Source organism: Carassius carassius, chromosome 24 (assembly GCF_963082965.1).
Source record: "Carassius carassius chromosome 24, fCarCar2.1, whole genome shotgun sequence".
Lineage (NCBI taxonomy): Eukaryota > Metazoa > Chordata > Actinopteri > Cypriniformes > Cyprinidae > Carassius > Carassius carassius.
The window spans coordinates 4279142-4302504 of NC_081778.1; the positions used below are offsets into that span (position 1 = coordinate 4279142).

The 23363-nt window shown below is 37.6% G+C and overlaps 1 protein-coding gene across 1 annotated transcript in view; it reads left to right on the plus strand.

The window, feature by feature from the left end:
- Nucleotides 1-23363, plus strand: part of LOC132102733 (glutamate receptor ionotropic, kainate 3-like) — a 165140-nt gene that overhangs the window by 120277 nt on the left and 21500 nt on the right. The window contains exon 10 of the mRNA XM_059507360.1: nucleotides 5623-5826. Coding sequence (XP_059363343.1) covers nucleotides 5623-5826 — 204 coding nt within the window. The remainder of the gene's footprint in view (nucleotides 1-5622; nucleotides 5827-23363) is intronic.

Consider the following 23363-nt stretch of genomic DNA (forward strand, 5'->3'; position numbering starts at 1 on the left):
AATCTTATGGTGCAAAACGCTGAAGAAAAATAAAAGGTATCAGTGACACAATTGAGTATGCATGCACTATCATAAAAGATATATATATATATAGTTCAATAAAATGATTGAAGATTATTGAAGTTATTTTAAAAGAAAATTGTGTTTTCTACTTCATAATTTCATGTTTAATTAATCGAGTTAAAATTTCAATTTCTTTGTATTTTAAATTTAGTGAAAATTTCTACATCGCTTTTTTATTTTTATTTATTTTTTTATTTGGTCTGCATAATTGCATATGTTATTATTGGAATAAGGTAATGCAATATTAAAAAGGGCATTGCAAATTAAGTTTTACTTTTAATTGCAGTTAAATTGATTAATCAGTCAACATATGATACAATTCTTTTGATTGAAAATTGTGACAGACATCCTTAAAAATAAGTAATGAACTTCAATATTTAACCGTTGCACAGGTACCTTAAAAACAATTCAATGAATCAACTTACTGGATAATGCCACTGACCCATTGCAGATTGATTTATCTCCATAGGATATTTTTAGAGATTTACTGGTCTAACCTTAACTTATTAATGTTACAAGCAGATGCATGCTGGGTGAAATTTTGCTTTATGCAATGTCATTTGCAAGATAATAGCACAAATGACATGTATTAAAATAAATGTGTTCCCATTAAACACTGCATTCTCTCAGATTCTGCCTTTACAGATGTCACAGGAATGTTTCAGGATTTTGTGGTACTGACAACGGCCTCGGGGGACTTATTTTGGACAGGCAGAAGTTATCAACAGGGATAAACACTGTCATTAAATGTGGAATGAACTGAAAGGCTATAATTATGTGTTATTGTTAGGTGTTAAAGTTCTTGATAGGATATAATCAGTTATTGTTTGTAGTACCAAGTAGTGGTCATGGGTTTTGTTATCTGAAAATAGAAACCTTTTTTTTTTTTAGGCATTAAACATAGATATTAAATAAGGGCTACTACAATTTTCAATACAAATGAATAATAGCACATCACACATAGCAATTATGGCAGATAGAATTTACAGTGTACCAACATCCAAAAGCTTCTTTGACAACAACTTCCTTCAGAAATAATGCTAACTGGTGCTGGGATTGCCAAAGTCAAATTTGTGGACCTTAGAATATAATATGATCATATTATTGCATCAGCTGACAAATAAGAATCCCAACTTTTGTCTGGTATAATTGCTCAAATTATAAAGGCATCTTTACTTTGATTAAATAGTTTGTTTCATACTTCATTCAAACTGACTGCTTTCTTTTACAGTTCATACAGGAAAAGAGGGAGAAGGTATTGCAAAAAGAAAAAAAGAAAAGAAAAAAAACACAGACTTTGATTTGCCAACGAACCTTAGGGAATTTTACATATTGGAGGCTTAGAACAGATGGTAACTGTTATAGATGATTGAATTATTGAATTATTTTTTTTCCGGCCACACAAACATTTTTGATCAAGATAATTGGACAACTAGTATAAAGTTTTGTTTCATTCTACGTCCATTCAATCCATGGCTCATGGTTTCATCAGGACATCAAAAAATACATCCATTTTAGCCTTAAAAAAATCATAATATTTTATATTAAAAACATATAAATCACAGGCTTAGATCTGTTGCATGTCAGCAATTTATGACACTTGCATGTAGCATAATATTTCTTATATCGTATTTATTTTGGGACAAAATGAAAATGTTTATTCCAAATTTGTTATTGTGATCATATTGAATTGCAAAACTCTTTTTACTATAGTTTAGGATGAAGGTGTAGGGGTAGGGTAATTGCAGATGTAACTACAGAAGTTAATTCCAAATTTAATTACAGGAATGCATTTTTAAATATAAGTATAATGTAAAAACATGTATTTGTACAAAAGAAGTGCATTGTATCAAAAGATTCATTTAAATTTAAATACATTTAAGTAGAGACACTTAATATAAATCAGCTCTCTATTTGTGTAATGGAACTATTTATGTAATTGACTCACAATTAATACTTAGTTGTTGAGAGTGCTGACAAAGGCCTCAGTCCTGGTCTCTCAAATAAATAGTTTGTTTACAGTATTTTCAGAGCGCACAGTTTTCAAATCTTGACAGATCCCACTTCAAATATTGTTCACAACACTCTAAAACACCTGCTACTATTAAGAAGTCTGGACAGGGCATAGCATTACAATGGAACTGATTCTCCAATTTAGTTCAAGGATGAACATGCATGACAGGTGCGCTAGTCCTGTTTTCAGCTGCCAACAGAATACTTTGGATTTTCTGTCAAGCTTGAATTGTGCCATTTTGTGTTGTCTTTTCTGGCTTAAATGGAATGCTGTCAGGGCTAGAAGGATGTCACAGAATGTTTGATGAAACACGTAGTGTAGGTCACCTTGAGGGAGTTTGATCAGAAGCACCACCAGCAATAAATAGAGCAGTCCTAAACTAACTGTATAACTACTGGTGCTGACATAATGCTTCATTAAAACATCTTTATTTGTCTCCATTACGGAAGATGTCACAGGTCAAGGGATCTGATTTCTCTAGGACTAATCCATTGAATTTCCACCTCAATAAGTCATCAACTTTAAGATCTCTAACACTAGCTTGCTCTATTCTTTTTTTAATCTGTTTTCTTTTTTTTTTTTTATTATTTAAAAGCCCATGCTACGTGTACTGTGTTGACCTAACTGAGACTTGTTATAGCACTTATATATCATTGCTCATTTTGTTGTTTTTGATTGCTTCCACTGTCCTCATCTGTAAGTCGCTTTGGATAAAAGCGTATGCTGAATGAATAAATGTAAATGTAAATTTAAACTTTAAGCAGACGCCATTCTCACTGTCACTTGCTTAAAAAATAAATATATAAATAATAATAATAATTCAGAAATTATACTGTATGTACTGTACTTCTTTTTTGTTGATAGTGTAAGGAAAGTTGTTCACTCAAGTGAATGTCTTCTTTGAATATTGCTGTTTCCTTATTATTCCACATTTAGTCCCTGCCTGCTTGGTAGTTTCAGTAGGTCATAAAGTGTGTTCACACAATTCCAACAAGCTCAACTTGAACAATTTGATGATAGGTGTGTTATTAGTCATGCTCAATAGCCATCAAATTTTGATAGATGAGCATGTGTGAACATATAGGGCAATGTTGGTTGGTCATTGACAAAGCCTTGGAGATCTTAAGACTGGTGTCCAAGGACTAATACAATATAGATATAAAGCCCTGTGTTGGCTTGGGGAATTCTTAGATGTCTAGGTACATAGACAATTTTACAGAAGAATCCCAGTTGCACCCACTCAGTAGAGTTTTAAGGTCTGATTAAACTGTAACACTAAACCATCTGTTCGCAGATGGGAAACTAAAGTACAGCAATTTAAACAAGCCCGTCACAAGCTGGGATACTTTCATGGTTCTGTAATAACGGTATTTCATTGTTGTGATGGGAGCTCATCCATAGATTAGGTGTAATAATTAGCAATTTAAAATATATATTCTGGATGATTTTGGCAGCAGACCCATCAGATGTATTTTCAGTGCACTTAAAGGGAGTAACAATCATATGTGGCATAAAACGACTACTTTAGGTAGTGACCTCTGCAGTATGGGAACACACTTAACAATTTCAGATGTTGTAGAACAAGGTTCAGGATCTACAGCAAGGAGATAGAGAGATCTAGAACAGTTCCTACCTACACAGGCTCATTGGAAATTAATGCCTTTACCTACATTTCTACAAAAATAAAAAATAAAAATAAATAAAATAAAACTAAGTATGAATCAATGCATTTCAAGTTGAAATGAACACTAGAGGCCGTGAGTCTGGCAACATTTATTCCTTTCACAGAAATTACGTACAGGCCAGAGTTTCGATTAAGAAAGCACAATTCCTTGCACAATATTATGCTATGACTGCAAAACAATTTCAAGATGCTGCACGTTTTAAAAACTAATACTTTTGAACATTAGCATCACATGCAAAGCTTCATGTGTATGGGTCTTCTAACTTCTAACTAAGGTTTGCTCGGTAGCTCATACGATACAGCATTGTGCTTGAGAGGTGAAGCGCTCTGGTAAGAATCCTGTGAAACTACAAAAGCTCAAAACCACAGAGTTACAATAGCATGGTTGCACCAGCAAATGTGTTTTTATAAGACTTGCCTTTGCTAACACTATTGGGTATTTTTACGGTTGGGTTTGGTGTAGGGGGATTGTTATTTTCCAACACAGTGGAGCATTAAACTTTTAGTGACACTCACTGGACATTTGAATTCTGAACTGCCACAATATGTACCCGAAGCAGCGTAATAAAAACACCACAACACTGTACCAATGTAATAAAAATGTGGCCATGGTCAAGTATTGAATGTGCATTTTAGCGCCACTCAATGGAAATTCACTTTGAAACTTCCATGAAACATGCAATAAGGTACATAATAACAGCGTTGCAGAAATGTCGCCACAAGCACATATTTTCAGTGAGCCTGGGTTGGTTCCTACACTGAGAAGACATTTCTCAAGCCCTCTGCAATTGGGATTATTATAGCCAGGATTTAGGAAAGAATTCCATGGATACAGATGATAGAAATGGTTCTAGAGCTGGTGATGACAGCTGGCCTGGCCAATGTGACTTCATTTCCTGAAACTTTCTTTCCATCAAGCCTTATATTGTGGATTGGGATATACATGTTAAGATGTGTGGGTCATGAAAGATGTTCTATGTACAACATGCCAACATGTTTTATTCGTAAAACATTCCAGGGTAATATAGGCTTATCACTGTGGGAATATAGGCTTATCACTCAGCCCAACAGGACAGTGCGTCAGTTTTGAGAGGCCCTCAGGACCAATGTCTCTATGATTGTGGCTGTGCTTTATCTCTTTCTTCCGCTTTCTAGCCAACATTTGAGTACCTCATGCCAGCACTCCTGCATGAGCCAATCCCAGGATCATCTTCGGGTCTTTCATGTATAGCACAGCTTTCTTCACTGTGAGGGAATGCAGAAGGCAAGACAAAATAATGACCTGTAGAGATTTTCATGATCCACTGGAGTAAAATAATGTCAAGGTGGGATAGTCAAGACATTGAAATGCATAATGTATTTTCACCGATGCTTCCTAAAGTATCCCAACAAATCTTGACATCTAATGCTGAGAAATGATTCGAAATCTAATGCAATTTTATGTAATTGTTACACTGATTTACACTGTACTTCAACTTTTACATTTTATGCAACTTGGGGTGCAAAACAGAAATGCTTCAAAATGGTGTGAGGAAATCTTTCCCAATACATGAATCATTTGGTGAGCCATTGCTATCTCAGGCCATTCAAACAAACAGTCTGCAATTTTAGTTGGTGCTGTTAGTGGCACCGAAATTGCTTGGTACAGTTTTTAACATAAGCTATGTAAAAACATTTTGTGACATGGGTTATGTAAGAAAAAAAAATACATATAATAATAATAATGATCATTTGCCATTCAAACTGAGCCAGTTATCAGTTGGAATTACCTGTACTCAGTGAGGTGTGTGTGCAGTAAACTCAATGAGAAACCTCAGCTCATTTGAAGATGCTTCTCATTGGATATTTTGTATTTATACAGGAGGAGCCATATGTCATGCTTAAGAAGTCTGACAGGGCACTCATCGGCAATGACCGCTTTGAGGGCTTCTGCATTGACCTGCTTAAGGAGTTGGCAAGCATTCTTGGATTTTCCTACGAGATCCACCTGGTGCCGGATGGAAAGTATGGGTTTCAAGATGATAAAGGCCAGTGGAATGGGATGATAAAGGAACTCATGGAACACGTAAGTATTCACACTCCACAGCATCATAGCGCTTAAGTTAATCTGCTGAGTCAGATTTACCAGTACCTGCAACTCTAATTATGCCTTTCACTTTAATAAAGCCTTTCTGCTCATTTTCTGATGACAAAATGCCAAGATGACACAATAATGCAGTTAACTGAACATGTTGCTTGTTCCAGTACTGTTCCTCTCACAAAAAACGTGCTGCAAAGGTGACAGAACACACCTGGATCGCATTGACACACCACAAAGACACGGCAGCAAGTGCTGCCACAGCGAATACAAGTTTAAATGCCTCTACAGAGTCAGCAGAACTAGACAATGCTGAAAGCTGATTCCCCTCATTGAACCCCCAGCCCATTCTCTCAAGTCTCAGTGCTGTCAGGCTGGGGGTGTAAGCCTTGTCACAGGAAAGGGTGCTGCTGTGCTGGCTTCCCATCTCATCGCCCTTTTGCTGTCCTCACCCTCTGAGGTCACCAGAACCCCGAGGCTGGAGAGCTGTAATAGCTTAAGTGGCATTTAGTGGAGGAAGTCATAAGGTGGGAGGCAATGGCGAGGTGCTTGAAGGGTTGGGATAGGTGACTTACTGCAGAGGCACTTAATCTATCTTGTGCTTTGGCCAGATCTGGCCCGATTGCAGTCACCTTGACGGGAACAAAGGGATTATGGTGGGAAGAGTCAAAAATGGATATGGGGTATGTGTGTGTCTAAATGGCTTGAGATTGAAAAGTATAAGAAGTACATATTACATTTCATTAAAGTTGACATGATATTAACTAATAAAATATTTGACATTGCTCCTTGAAATCTGAGATACTGCAATATGAAAATTATGGAGGCTTGAGGCTAATTCAGACTTGAACCCCAGCAAATGAAGTGGGGTGCAGGTTTAGGCATTAAATTATATCTACACACAAAACCTCAGTGTTACACAATTAGGGAGAATGAGAAAATACTGCTTTTCTGTCCCCAAAAAGGTGTACGACATAAAAATAAAGAAAAATAAAGAAATAAAATAATAATAATAATAATAAACAAATAATTATTATAATATCTGTACACCAGAATCACAGTTCCAAAAATGTATTTACCAAACAGTGCAGCACTCTGTGCGTGATGAAAACCTGACTGGTTGAAACATTGCAATGTTTGGTAAATCAATTTTGGAATTATAAGGATAAGCTACTGATAATGATACATGAAATTGCAATTCTTTTAACTTTTTTATGCTGAAATACTAATGTCATACACTGTTCAAACATTTCTATTTAGTAAGATTTTATTTTATTATACTTCAATAAAATAAAAATGAAAATACTGAGCAGCACAACCAGTTTCAACTTCCAAATAAGCATATTATACTGGTGAGCATGGTGAATCTTATTTCAAAAAAGTAAATAAATAAATAAATAAATCTGAACTTTTGAATAGTAATGGACACATAAGTCTATTAACTTTAACAACTTACTCTAAAACTTTTTGTATATTCAATTCAATTCAATTCAAGTTTATTTGTATAGCGCTTTTTACAATACAAATCGTTACAATGCAACTTTACAGAAAATTATGTTTCTACAATATTTAGTAGTAGCTAGTAGTTTGTGCACGTTTGAAAGGATTTTAGAAAAAGAAAAATAATAATAATAATACAAGACGTAGTCAGCTAGATGATGAACTATCAATATTATTAATTAATAGTAATTATATGATGCAGTCACACATGTAGAAATAATTGTTAGTTCTGTTTGTTGATTCAAGGTTAGGATCATCTGGGGTCCTCTGAGGGTCAGCATCATCTCTTCTCAGGTGTTCTGGATGCAGACTGGAGCTTGTGTAAATCCTAGTTACCACGGGATGTAAATCCCGTGGCAAAACATAGAAACAAAATAGAGACATCATTAGCATAGCTGCTGATCCAACAAAGTAAAATTAGTTTAACCCAAGCTAAAGAATAAAAATGCAGATGCAACTACACTCACGATTTAAGAGATACATTATTCGAAAGCTTGGCGAAAGAGATGCGTTTTTAATCTAGATTTAAACAGAGAGAGTGTGTCTGAACCCCGAACATTATCAGGAAGGCTATTCCAGAGTTTGGGAGCCAAATGTGAAAAAGCTCTACCTCCTTTAGTGGACTTTGCTATCCTAGGAACTACCAAAAGTCCAGCGTTTTGTGACCTTAGGGTGCGTGATGGGTTGTAGCGTGGTAGAAGGCTAGTTAGGTACGCAGGAGCTAAACCATTTAGGGCCTTATAGGTAAGTAATGATAATTTGTGACTGATACGGAACTTAATAGGTAGCCAGTGCAGAGACTGTAAAATTGGGGTAATATGATCATATTTTCTTGACCTGGTAAGGACTCTAGCTGCTGCATTTTGGACTACCTGTAGCTTGTTTATTGACAAAGCAGGACAACCACCTAGAAGTGCATTACAATAGTCCAGTCTAGAGGTCATGAATGCATGAACTAGCTTTTCTGCATCAGAAACAGATAACATGTTTCGTAGCTTGGCAATGTTTCTAAGATGGAAGAATGCAGTTTTTGTAACATTGGAAATATGATTTTCAAAAGACAAATTGCTGTCCAATATAACACCCAGATTTCTGACTGTAGAGGAAGTAACAGTACATCCGTCTAGTTGCAGATTGTAATCTACAAGATTCTGTGTGGTGTTTTTTGGTCCAATAATTAATATCTCTGTCTTATCCGAATTTAATTGGAGAAAATTATTTGTCATCCAATCTTTTACATTTTTAACACACTCTGTTAGCTTAGATAATTGGGAAGTTTCATCTGGTCTCGTTGAGATATATAGCTGAGTATCATCAGCATAACAGTGGAAGCTAATTCCGTATTTTCTAATAATATTACCAAGGGGCAACATGTATATTGAAAATAGAAGGGGACCTAGGACGGATCCTTGTGGCACTCCATATTTTACTGATGATAAATGAGATGACACCCCATTTAAGTAAACAAAATGGTAGCGATCGGACAGGTAGGATCTAAACCATCTTAGAGCCTGCCCTTGAATACCTGTATAGTTTTGTAATCGATCTATGAGTATGTCATGATCTATGGTGTCGAACGCAGCACTAAGATCAAGTAAGACTAGAAATGAGATGCAGCCTTGATCTGACGCAAGAAGCAGGTCATTTGTAATTTTAACAAGTGCAGTTTCTGTGCTATGGTGGGGCCTAAAACCTGACTGAAATTCTTCATACAGATCATTTTTATGCAGGAAGGTGCTCAATTGAGCAGACAAAACTTTTTCTAAAATTTTAGACATAAATGGAAGATTTGAAATAGGCCTATAATTTGCCAGTACACTAGGATCTAGTTTTGGTTTCTTAATAAGAGGCTTGATAACCGCCAGCTTGAATGGTTTTGGGACGTGACCTAAAGATAACGACGAGTTAATGATATTGAGAAGCGGTTCTTCGGCTACAGGTAACAGCTCTTTTAGTAATTTAGTGGGTACAGGATCTAATAAACATGTTGTTGGTTTAGATACAGTGATAAGTTTATTTAGCTCTTCCTGTCCTATATTTGTAAAGCACTGCAGTTTATCTTTGGGTGCGATGGATGAAACTGAAGGGTTAGACGCTGTAGAATCTACATTCGCTATTGTATTTCTAATGTTATCTATTTTATCAGTGAAGAAATTCATAAAGTCATTACTATTTAACGTTGGTGGAATATTTGAATCAGGTGGCGTCTGGTAATTTGTTAATTTAGCCACTGTGCTAAATAAAAACCTTGGATTGTTTTGGTTATTTTCAATGAGTTTGTGAATATGCTCTGCCCTAGCAGTTTTTAGAGCCTGTCTATAGCTGGACATACTGTTTTTCCATGCAATTCTAAAAACTTCCAAGTTAGTTTTTCTCCATTTGCGTTCAAGACTACGAGTTACTTTCTTGAGAGAGTGAGTATTACTGTTATACCATGGCAAAGTACGTTTTTCTCTAACCTTTTTCAATTTGATGGGGGCAACAGTTTCTAATGTATTAGAGAAAATAGTGCCCATGTTGTCAGTAATTTTGTCTAATTCATGTGTATTTTTGGGTACAAATAGCAGTTGAGAGAGATCAGGCAGGTTATTTGTGAATCTGTCTTTGGTGGCTGGAACAATAGTTCTGCCCAGACGGTAACGCTGAGACATATAGTTAATATCAGTTTTACGAAGCATGCACGATACAAGGAAATGGTCTGTGATATCATCACTTTGGGGTACAATATCTATAGCAGTAAGATCGATTCCATGCGATATAATTAGATCTAGTGTATGATTAAAACGATGAGTGGGCCCGGTGACATTTTGCTTGACTCCAAGGGAGTTTATTAGGTCAGTAAACGCAAGTCCTAATGTATCATTTGCATTATCAACGTGAATATTAAAATCTCCCATGATTAGCGCCTTATCAACTGTAACTAGAAGGTCTGAGAGGAAATCTGCAAATTCTTTTAGGAATTCTGTATACGGCCCTGGTGGTCTATACACAGTAGCCAGAGCAAGAGATACATTAGACTTCTTTTGCATGTCTGTCAGTGTAACTTTTAGCAGAAGTATTTCAAAAGAGTTAAACCTGTATCCTGTTTTCTGGGTAACATTGAGAATATCACTATATATTGTTGCAACACCTCCGCCACGACAAGTCTGACGGGGCTCATGCTTATAACAGTAGTTTGGTGGAGTAGACTCATTTAGACCAAAATAATCATTTGGTTTTAGCCAGGTTTCAGTCAAGCAGAGTACATCAAAACTATTATCTGTGATCATTTCATTTACAATAACTGCTTTGGGTGTGAGTGATCTAATATTTAAGAGCCCAAACTTTAAAAATTGTTTTTGTTCATTTACTTTACATTTTTCTGGTTTAATTACGATAAGATTTTTTCTAGATCCTACATTATATTTTGACCTCACTATTCGGGGAACAGACACAGTCTTAATAGTTTTTACAGCGCAAGTACTTTTATCATTTAAGCGGGTGGAACAAAACTCATCATAATAGTTATTAGAGAATTGTCTTACTAGTCACATGGAGCGAAGTGTCCTGGAGATGTTGTCAGAGAGCAGCTCCGCTCCGATTCTGCTGGGGTGTAATCCATCAGCGCGAAACAGCCTAGGACGCTCCCAGAAAAGATTCCAGTTATTAACAAACAGCAGTTATTGTTCTTTACACCATGACAACAACCATTCATTTAAAGCAAAAAGTCTACTGAACCTTTCGTGTCCTCGTCGATACGTGGGCAGTGGTCCTGACACGACGATCGTCGCCGCGGGCGTCGTGCTGCGAACCGTCTCGATCAGGCTGCTGAAGTCCCTCTTCAGCGTCTCCGTCTGCCGCAGCGTGTTGTCGTTAACCCCGGCGTGAAGCACGACCGCTCTGGGGCTCTCGTCGACCTTCAGGATCGCAGGTATCTGCGCAGAAACATCGAGAACACGAGCACCAGGCAAACAATGAGTGTGCACTTTACCTTCGGCTAACGTAACACTTACGTGTCAGACGATGGAGTCTCCGATGATCACAGCGTCGCGTCCTGTCTCGCGGAGGGGAGCGAAGCGGTTCCGGATGGAGATGTCGAAGGCAGGAGGGGGAGAAGTCGTCGCCCGGGACCCGGCTCGCGTCCTCCGCTGTGGATGCACCCAGGGTCCGTGGTGTCCCGGCGTCGCAGTGAAGGACATCTGGGAAGATCGCGTCCTGGGTGCACCGGGCCTGTGCAGAGAAACACACGGAGTAGACGTGGTGGGACTGTTAGCAGATCGCTGTATACTTACCCCGGACTTGTGAGCGTCAGCCCGGGATGATTCCAGCGCGGCTCTCTGCTCTCTCAGCTGGGCCTGCCTCACCTCCAGGTCGCGAATCTGCTTTCCCACGGCCTCGAGCTCGAGCTGCACAGAGTGGAGACATTCATCCGCCATTAAAGCAAGTAACAGTGAGTACAGCAGTGGTAATGCGTGTGAATAGAGTATTAGCAATGTAAGTGCAGTTAGCTGCAACCACGCCGCTGATGCTAACGGGCTAAAAGCTAATAGCGGACCCGGGAGATCAAAATAAAACTAGTGATAGCGAGGCGTTCTGATTGTTTTTGTTGTAGAATACAATAGAGGATATATTCACACGTTATATAAACGGAAACGATGATGTATAAAATTGATTTTTGAGTTAAAAATAGTCAATGAAAAGAATATAGTGAAGAAGACCTGTTGATGCACTTGCACGGTCAGACAGAGTAGCCTAATGATTGTCGAGTGGAGCCGAGACACAATATGGACATCCAGAATTAACAACAACAACAAAAAAAACCATGTCAAACCTGTGAATCCTAATCTCATATTTCAGGCTACCCCAGCTGAGTTCAGCAGAGTTCAGACAAACAAATCAAATGTTACACTGGTTAAAGTTTAAATACAGATATTTTTTCTTACAAAAACGAAATATTGGAGACCAGCTTTGTTCATGTGCTTTCTAAGCCATGTGACGCACTTAACAGGTAATATGCTAGTAATGTAAAAGCCAGTTAAAAGTGATAATTGGTCCTTAAAATAAAGATTTACTGTTGTATTTTTTATTAATTAATGTTAAGAAAGATGAATAAACACTGTAGCAAATGCATTCCTCATTGTTAAATGAGGAATGCATTTAAATGCATTCTTCTGTATGTATTTACTGTACATGTGGAAGAATTTAGAATAAAGCAGACTTGAACTTGAACTTGTTAGTCAATGTTGTTTAATGCATCACCTAATAAAACCTTGTAAGTTTTATTAATGAATCTGTAGTTGAAGAAGTCATCTTGTTTTGCAGAATAATTAATAGCTTTGTCCCCAAATTTAGTTGTACAAATCAAAGTGTAACCAGTCTTCCAGAATAAACAAACATAATGAAGACTGGCTTACTATTTAGTAAAATCCCTTTAGGGATAGACTAATTGAAGAAGAGAGAAACAAGACAATGTAATTCTTATAGTGCGCGCCTTGAGAGCTGCAGCTTGTTTGGGAGATAAAGACCCAATTTTCTCCGTTTCTAAATTTTCTACGTTAATCTGGTATCTGTTTGCGATTATTTGATTACAAGTGGACAGCACTTACACATGTGTAAACTATTTGTTAGCTCATTCTACAATCGCAGGTAATACCAGATACACAGACTTTGTTTTTGCACTAGATCATGATTTATAAACTAAAAAGGTGAATACAAATGGGCTAGGCAGTTGTTTATGAACATGCCAAATATAATAAAAAAAGCTCTCTTATAATAGTTATCACAACCAGACTCTAGCTCTCTGCTTGGGATATCATGGTGTTTTTAATCATTGCTTTTCTATAAATACTTCTCAGAAGAATTTGACCAGTTTTAGTTTCTCATCGGATGTTTTAAGCCTCGGGTTCAATGCGACGGATTTGAGTGTATAGTATACTTGAGATTTATCAGATGGCCTGCACAGTATCGAAGGTGCGGTGTGTATTTTTAGGAGCACTCATTTTGCGGCTGAGTGCCCCTCTTGCTGCTGTCTATATAGATAAGCTGATCTGGAATCAGCAGACCTGAAAAGCAAACTAAGAAACAAGCTCTGGGACCTGACCTCAGCCTGCCACATGAGGCTGAGCTAGATAGAGTGTTTTCATGTGAGTAAACTCAAAGCCTTATCTCTGAAGATGGATTTATGGACTCTGTGATTTCTCAACCGATTCTACCCAAAACTTGGCAGCTTGAGCCTTTCATGAAAACAATTTAAGATTTTTTTTTTTTTTTTTTTTAATTGGAATGAGATTTCTGAAGTTATCTCCATGAATTTAGAATGGCTTTACCAATTGCCTCGCCATTCGTATGTCAACATAAACTGCAGGAAACATGGGCTATTTTCAGTTATAGACAAGAACCCAGTTGCTCGAGAGCCCTTTTTGTGAGTTCACGGGGAACTGAGAGGCTGTTATCAATGGCTCTTGTCAAAGTTATTTATCAGCTCAATTTATTTTCATCAGTATTTTTTATTAGCTCTTACAGAATTTTCATTACTTTGGTATTGTTCTTTACACGATGAGTGTGTGTTATTGCTGCCCATGACATGCACGTGTAGAGTCATCAATCGAGGGCTCATAGATTTAAAGAAGACAACAAGCAACAGCGGATTAGTACAGGGTTGTTTTTGGCTGATAAAGTGCCATTCAATCATAGGGTGATACATTTTTACTGTCACCCTGCGTGTTCACATAAATCTTTGTTTCATAACTGAATTATCAAATGCCTTTGCCCTAGTACATCTATTTAATGGCATGTACTTGTGAAGGTTTATCAAAATAAGTCAGACATCTTAATTTGTCTTTGTAGGTCACCAAGCCTCTTGAAGTGAAGTATAATCAGATATGTGTGAGACATAACAATAGAATCCCAACTTTCAAAAAACAAAATCTAAATTTCAGTGATAGGCATCCCACTGACAAAAATAACTGTCTCATTCACTCATAATTGCATGAATTATTTGTATTTAAATGCACAGGAGAACCATGGTTACATGCGCATTCCAAGATGTTCCCCTTTTAAGGAACTTGCTCTGCGTCCTCTAGCGAACACTTAGTGAATGAAATGCCAACTATGCCATGCAGCACTGCATCCCTGTCCATTTGGTGAAAGAGCACCAAGAAAGTGACAGACATACACCTAACCTTTCCTCAGGACAGGGCCAGGCCACTGATGCCAAGGGTTGCTCACAGGAATGGGGAACACAGTTTCAGATGAAATGGAGACATCCACAACAAGGTATGAACACAGCTATCCTCAGATGTGTTATGTGAGCAACCCCTTAGCCTGATAATACAAGGACCTCAGATAGACTCTACCTAGTTAGAAACACAGGGTGGTAGCACAGTCTAGATAGGGGCTCGAGGGGACCACTTCTTAAAAAACCCTAGTAAAGGGAGTAGGCATCGGGCTAGAAAAGAGCTATCCTAAGATAGCTATGCTCCAAAGGACCTAACTGAAGATTGCCAAGACCACAGAGATCGGGCTATCTAATTAAAACTTCAACTGGGGAGACACACAGTCTGGGTGATTGTCTCAATGAGACTACTTCTAAAATACCCTAATAAGGGGAGGAGTCACAGAGCTGGAACACAGCTATCCTTGAATAGCAGTTTTCACGGGCAAGGTTGAATATTCCCCAGAGCCCTAAGCATGGCAAGGGGTCATAGTGTCTCATTTTCTCTCGGGGAACCATGGCAACATGCACAACCTGAGATGTCCCCTTCAAGGGAACTTTCACTGCATCCCCATTTTGGTGAATGAAAAAGCCCACTACACCATGCCATGGTCCATGCTTGTCCACCTGATGCGAGAGCACAAAGGAGTAGATGAACATGCAGGAATGGGGAAACCCAACCAAACTAATAAAAAGGAGGGACATCCCAACCAGCCAAGCTGGAAGCAGTCCTCAAGCATCTATGTTTCTAAAACCAAAGGGCCATCTACTTGAAAACCTTATGCAGAGGAGACGGCCCAAAGTATGAGAAATAGGGAAACTGCCTGCTTGAAAAATCAGGGGATACAGTGTAGCATAATAGAAATTAACCTAGGTGGGAGGAATCCCAGCCCTGCTACCTGAAATATTTATCACTTTTGCATTTGTTAACATTATCAGGCAGGTTTAGTGTTGGTTTTGATGTAGGTGGTTTGTTTTTTTTTCAGCACGATAGACCATAAACCTTTCAGTGACAATACATGGACACTTAAATTCTGAGACTGCCGTAATACGTGCCTGTACCAATCTAATAAAAATGTGGCCACAGTCACATATTGAACATGTTTTAGAACCACTCACTGGACATTTCTCATTGAAACTACAGCAAAACATGCAGCAAGGAATGTAAAACCAGTGTTGTTAATTTCAGTAAGAGTTAACAATAATAACCTTGATTCTAAATAAGCGATCATGTGCCCAATGTTGGTCATTTGCATTTTCATACAAGGACATTTCCTTTGCAACCTTTCATAAAATAAATGTTCTATAAGCAAAATTGTACAAGATAGTTAAAAGAATCATGTAGTTTTAAAGATGTTTAGATATTATTTATATTTACTGGATTACAGATTAGAGCAAACATTTTTCACAATGCAAACATGTCAGCAAATCAGAAAAAAAACATTTATCAACAATAAATTGCTGATAAATAATATAAGATAAAATTGAAAAAAGTGTTATGACTGCTGCAATGGCAGTGACATATTTCTGGGAGATTATGGATCACTCTTCGGAGTTAGATAGGAGATGCTTTTCAGGAGACTCATGGAATATATGATGTCAAACTAAAGACAAGGGCTTTAAATATTTACTTGGTTGTCTTTTTTCATTATTTATTTATTTATTTTTTCATGGAGAGTAAATGCAATGCTAAAGGGAAAAGGGTGCTTCTTAAATACTCAACTGGATATTAATTAAAGTCATAAGGGCTGTTGTGTCAAGTAGGACATCACAGTTTATTTTTCTCCTCTTTTTCAAAAGTGGCCACAAATCCCTCTCCAAAGCTAAAGGTCACGGTGGTAAAGGCATTAAATTATGCTTATTATACTTGATTTGGTTATAATTGATGGTCTCATTAATCATCCAGCTATGCTAGTGTTAATGGCTGCTATAGCACATCATTTCTTCCTGTCAGAGTAATTAATCTTTGCTCCGGTGGATAAGCCAGAAGGTTATGTACCAGGGCTGGGTCATTGTCTCACTGTACTAACTTTGACGTACAGTAGACTATGTTGGGCCTTTTAGTACATTTCAGTCATGAGCACTTTACCGAGCTTTATCATTCTCATTACAACCTGACAAGCAAAGGCAAAGTCCTTAAAGTGTTATCACAGATGATATTGACGTGTCCATGAGTGAAAATTGACATTGTATCTCAAATCTGACTCTGGCTTTGGTGTAATTACCTTTCACTAATGCAAACTGATTTGTTTTTATTTGTTTAAAAAACTGATTGGATGGACAATGTTCTAAACTGTTGTAAAACAGCTGGTATATGTTGAATAAGAATGATTTATGCTAATAAAAATTATTATTATTTATTATTATTATTATTATTATTATTAGTAGTAGTAGTAGTAGTAGTAGTAGTAGTATTTCTTTTAGCCATACACATATCAACAACTGCACCAAATTGTGTATTTTTGCTCAGTTTGGGTTTCTGAATAAAAGTGTTTCTATTTTATTTTTTACACTTTTACACACACACACACACACACACACATATATATATATATATATAGATTTAATTTACTTACTTACTACATATTTTCTTATATCATATTACCTGATGAATCAAATATGATACTCAACAAAAGACATGTGCAAACATTTTTACCACTACATTAGCTGGCGCAGTTAGCAACCAAGAAAGTATTGCTGGTTATTCAGTTTCTTAATCCAGTTAAGAAGCTTGGCTGAAGAGCCATCATCCAAAATGCATCATGGTGAACGTACCGGATAGTGTTTTCAGCGGGGATTACCTTGCCCTACAAGCCAGATCCATAGTCTTGAATGGTTACAGTGGATGGCTGAGAGAACAGAAGAAAAATCTGTGTGTTGTTAATCTAAATATTTAATGAGATTGCAGGTACCCAACCTGTAAACACACTGGAGTTGTCTTTCTCTTGGTTTTTCTTTTTCTTTTTCCCTTGTTACCCACATGCTGTATTATACAGGCACTCAGGTTTGTCAGTCAGAACTGTGGCTCTTTTCATAACCATTGTCCAAAAGAAAGAGACCAAAGCTGTAGAAAAAAAACAGAACAATAAAAAGGAAGGCAATACAGGACAGGACAAAGCAATGAAATGTCACAGAAAGCCAAGGAAATGTAACAGCAGTCTTCTTGTGAAAGGAGGAAAGGACATCTAATGGAAATGCTTTAGTCCATAATGGTTGGATTGCAGTATTTTGTAAAACCAGAGTCTGAACCCCTTCACAAGTTTCATCATGTTAGGGGGAAGGATGCAGTGAAGCGTGCACCAAGCAGCTGGTTTCATTAACCTCCTGTCCAACCCTGGAGAGAAGGAAGCAGGGTAAGGCGATGTAAATGGTGACCTTCTAAATATGCAGCCAGATATCAGCGAGTGAACACCTCCCTGCTCTTGCGATTCAAAGAGAGGGAGGGAATGTAATAGCAGACAGCGAAGAAACTAGGCCACTTGTTTCAACAGTTGAGTCACCTTGGCAATTCTGACTTTGAGCCTCTGGGGTGTGAATTTGCCTGTGTCATAGAGTGTGATAGGATGGTTTGTACGCTGTCATATCTATACTTCTTTCAAGCGAGACATTTTTTATATTATTTCAGGTAACAATTATATTAAAATGATATATGTGTAGCAATTGCTCTGTTTCAACCTTAGATTGCTTCAACATTAGCACAGAGCTTTGATATCTCCTTTAATAATAACAAACAATTTATTTTCAATTAATGAACAATCTATTTTAATAGTTTTTCTTCAAATTGAACAATCATCATGTTCAATTTATAGTAGTTGGTAAATTCAGTGATTATGTGCTGTGCCTTTTGAAGCATGCCAACTGTGCCAATCTGAAACTGAAATGGTCTCTATTTACGTTCTTAATACACATTCTTAAGTCTGATTTTGTTTCATACGTTATTGTAAATCCACATTATTGAGGAAAACCAAAGCTGTATTTGTTGCGTTTCGGAACAAAATTAGACTTCCACGACTACAATGACTACAAACTTGTGTATGTGCTTTTAAATTATTATTATTATTATTATTACTATTATTATTATTGTTGTTTGGCAAAAAAAAAAAAAATCCAAAATATAATTTCCTGTAGTTTCCATTTAAAATAAAAACTAATGTCACCAAAAGTTCATATTTTATCATTTTCACATAATTTATGATTACATTTTTAGATTATTAATCAATTAGGGCTTTTTGAGTTGACCTCAAAACACTTTTGCCATAGTGTATGATTAGAAAACGAATACATTTTCATGTCTGCATTATGTAACCAGCTCCAAATTTAGCTTTCCAAACTTTTTTGACATAGAAAGCTTGCTCGGTAGCCATTCTGGAACAGCATTGTACTTATGTTGTGGAGCACTTTGGTATGACTCCTGTGAAACACAAGACATGATAAAACAGCTCAAAGACCTGTAGAAGAAAGCTAAAATGCTATGGTTGCTTTGGCAAATATATATATATTTTTAAGGTTTTCTTTTGTTAACACTATCAATTCGGTTAAGGATAGGGTTTAGTGTAGATGGTACGCAGTTTTGGGTAGTGATTGGTTACGTGTAATCTGGATTACGTAATCAGATTCCACACATTAAGTGTGTGCAATTAAATTTTATTACATATTTAGAATGGTTACTTTTTTATGTATTCCATGATTACCTATCATTCACACAATGGCAGCAAATTATTCATACAGTAATTTAAGTGCCGTTGATGCATTTCATGATGTTTATAACAATGAATGAAATATGCTAGTTGAATATACAGGTGCTTCTCAATAAATTAGAATGATGAGGAAAATTTAAAAGTTAAGGGAAGGAGTTCATTTATTTCAGTAATTCAACTCAAATTGGGAAACACTTGTATTAAATAAAAGCAATGCACACAGACCGAAGTAGCTTAAGTCTTTTGTTCTTGATTTTGGCTCACATTTAACTAAAACCCACCAATTTACGATCTCAAGAAATTAGAATATGATGACATGCCAATCAGCTAATCATCTTAAAACACCTGCAAAGGTTTCCTGAGCCTTCAAAATGGTATCTGACAATCATTGACACCCTTCACAAGGATTATAAATCACAAAAAATCATTGCCAATAAGCTGGCTGTTTGCAGAGTGCTTTATCCAAGCATGTTAACAGAAAGTTGAGTGGAATGAAAAAGTGTGGAAGAAAAAGATGCTCAACCGAGAGAACCGCAGCCTTATGAGGATTGCAAAGCAAACTGGACTCAAGAATTTAAGAGAACTTCACAAGGAATGCACTGAGGCTGGGGTCAAGGCATCAAGAGCCACCACATACAGACGTGTCAAGGATTTTGGCTACAGTTGTCGTATTCATCTTGTTAAGCCACTTCTGTACCACAGACAGCATCAGAGGCATCTTACCTGGGCTAAGGAGAAGAAGAAATTAACTGTTGCCATTGGTTCAAAGTCCTCTTTTCAGATGAGAACAAGTTTTGTATTTCTTTTGGAAACCAAGGTCTTAGAGTCTTGAGGAAGGGTGGAGAAGCTCGTAGCCCAAGTTGCTTGGAGTGTAGTGTTAAGTTTTCAGTCTGTGATAATTTGGGGTGCAATGTCATCTGCTGGTGTTGGTTCATTGTGTTTTCTGAAAACCAAAGTCACTGCACCCGTTTACCAAGAAATTTCGGAGCACTTCATGCTTCCTTCTGCTGACCACCTTTTTGAAAATGCTGATTTTATTTTCCAGCAGGATTTGGCACCTGCCCACACTGCCAAAAGCACCAAAAGTTGCTTAAATGACCATGGTGTTGGTGTGCTTGACTGGCCAGCAAACTCACCAGTCCTGAACCCAAAAGAGAATCTATGGGCTATTGTCAAGAGGAAGATGAGAAACAAGAGACCAAACCATGCAGATGAGCTGAAGGCCACTGTCAAAGAAAACCTGGGATTCCATACAACCTTAGCAGTGCCACAAACTTATCACCTCCTTGCCGAATTGAGGCAGTGATTAAAGCAAAAGGAGCCCCTACCAAGTATTGAATGAATGTACAGTAAACTAACATTTTTTATTGGTTTTAAGAAGTATACATTGATTGTTATTGTTAAATGTGAGCCATAATCACAATTAAAAGAACCAAAGACTTAAACTACTTCAGTCTGTGTGCATTTAATTTATTTACATGAGTTTACATGAGTTTCACAATTAGAGTTGAATTACTGAAATAAATTAACATTGAAATTCCAATTTATTGAGAAGCACATGTATACACTGAACAAAATTATAAACGCAACACTTTTGTGTTTGCCCTCATTTTTAATGAGCTGAACTGAAAGATCTAAGACTTTTTCTATGTACACAAAAGGGCTATTTCTTTCAAATATTGTTCACAAATCTGTCTAAATCTGTGTTAGTTAGCACTTCTCCTTTGCCGAGATAATCCATCCACCAAACAGGTGTGGCATATCAAAATGCTGATTAGACAGCATGATTATTGCAGAGGTGTGCCTAAGGCTGGTCACAATAAAAGGCCACTCTAAAATGTACAGTTATACTGTATTTGGGCGTCAGTATCTGGTGTGACCACCATTTGCCTCACGCAGTGCAACACATCTCCTTCGCATAGAGCTGATGGTTGATTGCAGGTTGTTGATTGAGGCCCGTGAAATGTTGGTCCACTCTTCTTCAATGGCTGTGTGAAGTTGCTGGATATTGGCAGGAACTGGAACACGCTGTTGTCCAGAGCATCCCAAACATGCTCAATGGGTGACATGTCCAATGAATATGCTGGCCATGTAAGAACTGGGATGTTTTCAGCTTTCAGGAACTATGTACAGATCCTTGCAACAAGGGACCGTGCATTATTATGCTGCAACATGAGGTGATGGTCGTGGATGAATGGCACAACAATGGGCCTCAGGATCTCGTCACGGTATCGCTGTGTATTCAAAATGCCATCAGTATAATGCACCTGTGTTCATTGTCCATAACATACTAATGTCCTTACCATAATCCCACTGCCACCATGAGCCACTCGATCCACAACATTGACATCAGCAAAGTGCTTACCCACATGATGCTATACACGCTGTCTGCCATCTGCCCTGTACAGTGAAAACTGGTACATCCATTAAAAGAACACCTCTCCAAAGTGCCAGGCGCCATCAAATGCGAGCATTTGCCCACTCAAGTCGGTTACGATGATGAACTGCAGTCAGGTCGATGCAGATGAGCATGCCTGAGACGGTTTCTGACAGTTTGTGCAGAAATTCTTTGGTTATGCAAAAGGATTGCTGCAGCAGCTGTCCGAGTGGCTGGTCTCAGACAATCTTGGAGGTGAAGATGCTGGATGTGGAGGTCCTGGGCTGGTGTGGTTACACGTGGCCTGCAGTTGTGAGGCTGGTTGGATGTCTGCCAAATTCCCTGAAACACCTTTTGAGATGGCTTATGGTAGAAAAATTAACATTCAATTCACAGGCAACAGTTCTGGTGGACATTCCTGCAGTGAGCATGCCAATTGCATACTCCCCTCAAAAAAATCTGTGGCATTGTGATAAAACTGCACATTTTAGAGTGGCCTTTTATCGTGGACAGCCTAAGGCACACCTGTGCAATAATCATGCTGTCTAATCAGCATCTTGATATACCACACCTGTAAGGTGGATGGTGTAGTAGACTGTGTTTCTCATGTTGTGAAATGCTGTTATGTGATTGGTTCTTATGATCACGTGCTTCGGGGGGGGGGGGGGTGTTCCCAGTAAACGTGATTGAGTTATTCAAACCACCATCTACCATGTCTTGTTCCAACCTCAAGATATTACAGATGGATTATATATGCAAAGGACAAGTGCTCACTAACACAGATTTAGACATATTTGTGAACAATATTTGAGAGAATTAGGCCTTTTGTGTAGATAGAAAAAGTCTTAGATCTTTGAGCTCACCTCATGAAAATTGGGGGTAAAAACAAAAGTGTTGCATTTATAATTTTGAGTGTAGTGTTCTCTCTCTCTCTCTCTCACACACACACACACACACACACACACACACACACACATACAAACTCTTTTGTACACAATAATCCCGTTGAAGTCTATGTGAGTGTGATCAAAAAGTAATCAAAAAGTAGTTAGACTTCATTACCTAAAATCTGTAATCCAGATTATGTAACTAACTATTATTGTAAAGTTTGAGCTGACGAGACGTGAGACGTGCGGATCCATGTGCAAGCTTTTATTGGTGAGAGACGTGGACATAACAGGCAGGGTCGAAACAATGGCAAACAGGTATAAAGAGAGCAAGACACAAGAATAATCCTAGGGCAAGCGTGGTTCTTTTGAGGAGTGAACAGTATCCAGACAGGGTAATCCAAAGAGTAAATCTAGAAATACGAAAGCAAGAATCAAAACCAGGTAAACGATCCGAAACAAAACACGAAGGCAAGACAAGGCAGGCAACAAGACAACATGGGCTAAACAATACTCGGCAGTGAATGGTGGTGTGAGACTGAGTTATATACTGACAGGATAATGAGGTAACAAGGAAGGAGGAGCTAATCAATTATATTAGAAACTAACAAGATGGACAAAGGAACAAGGGAACACAGAAACAAAGGGGAACAAGAACATTTCAAAATAACAGTCCACAAAACCAAGACAGGGGAACATAGATTGGGATCCTGACAATTATACTATGTTATTGTCTTGTAATTTGTAATCAGTAATGTACTGTAGTTTGTAATCTACACAGCACTGATGGTATGTTATTTTTAAATGCGATAGAGCATTAATCTCCATTGTGGCCACTTATCAGGTAATTTACAAACTGACGTGATGCATAC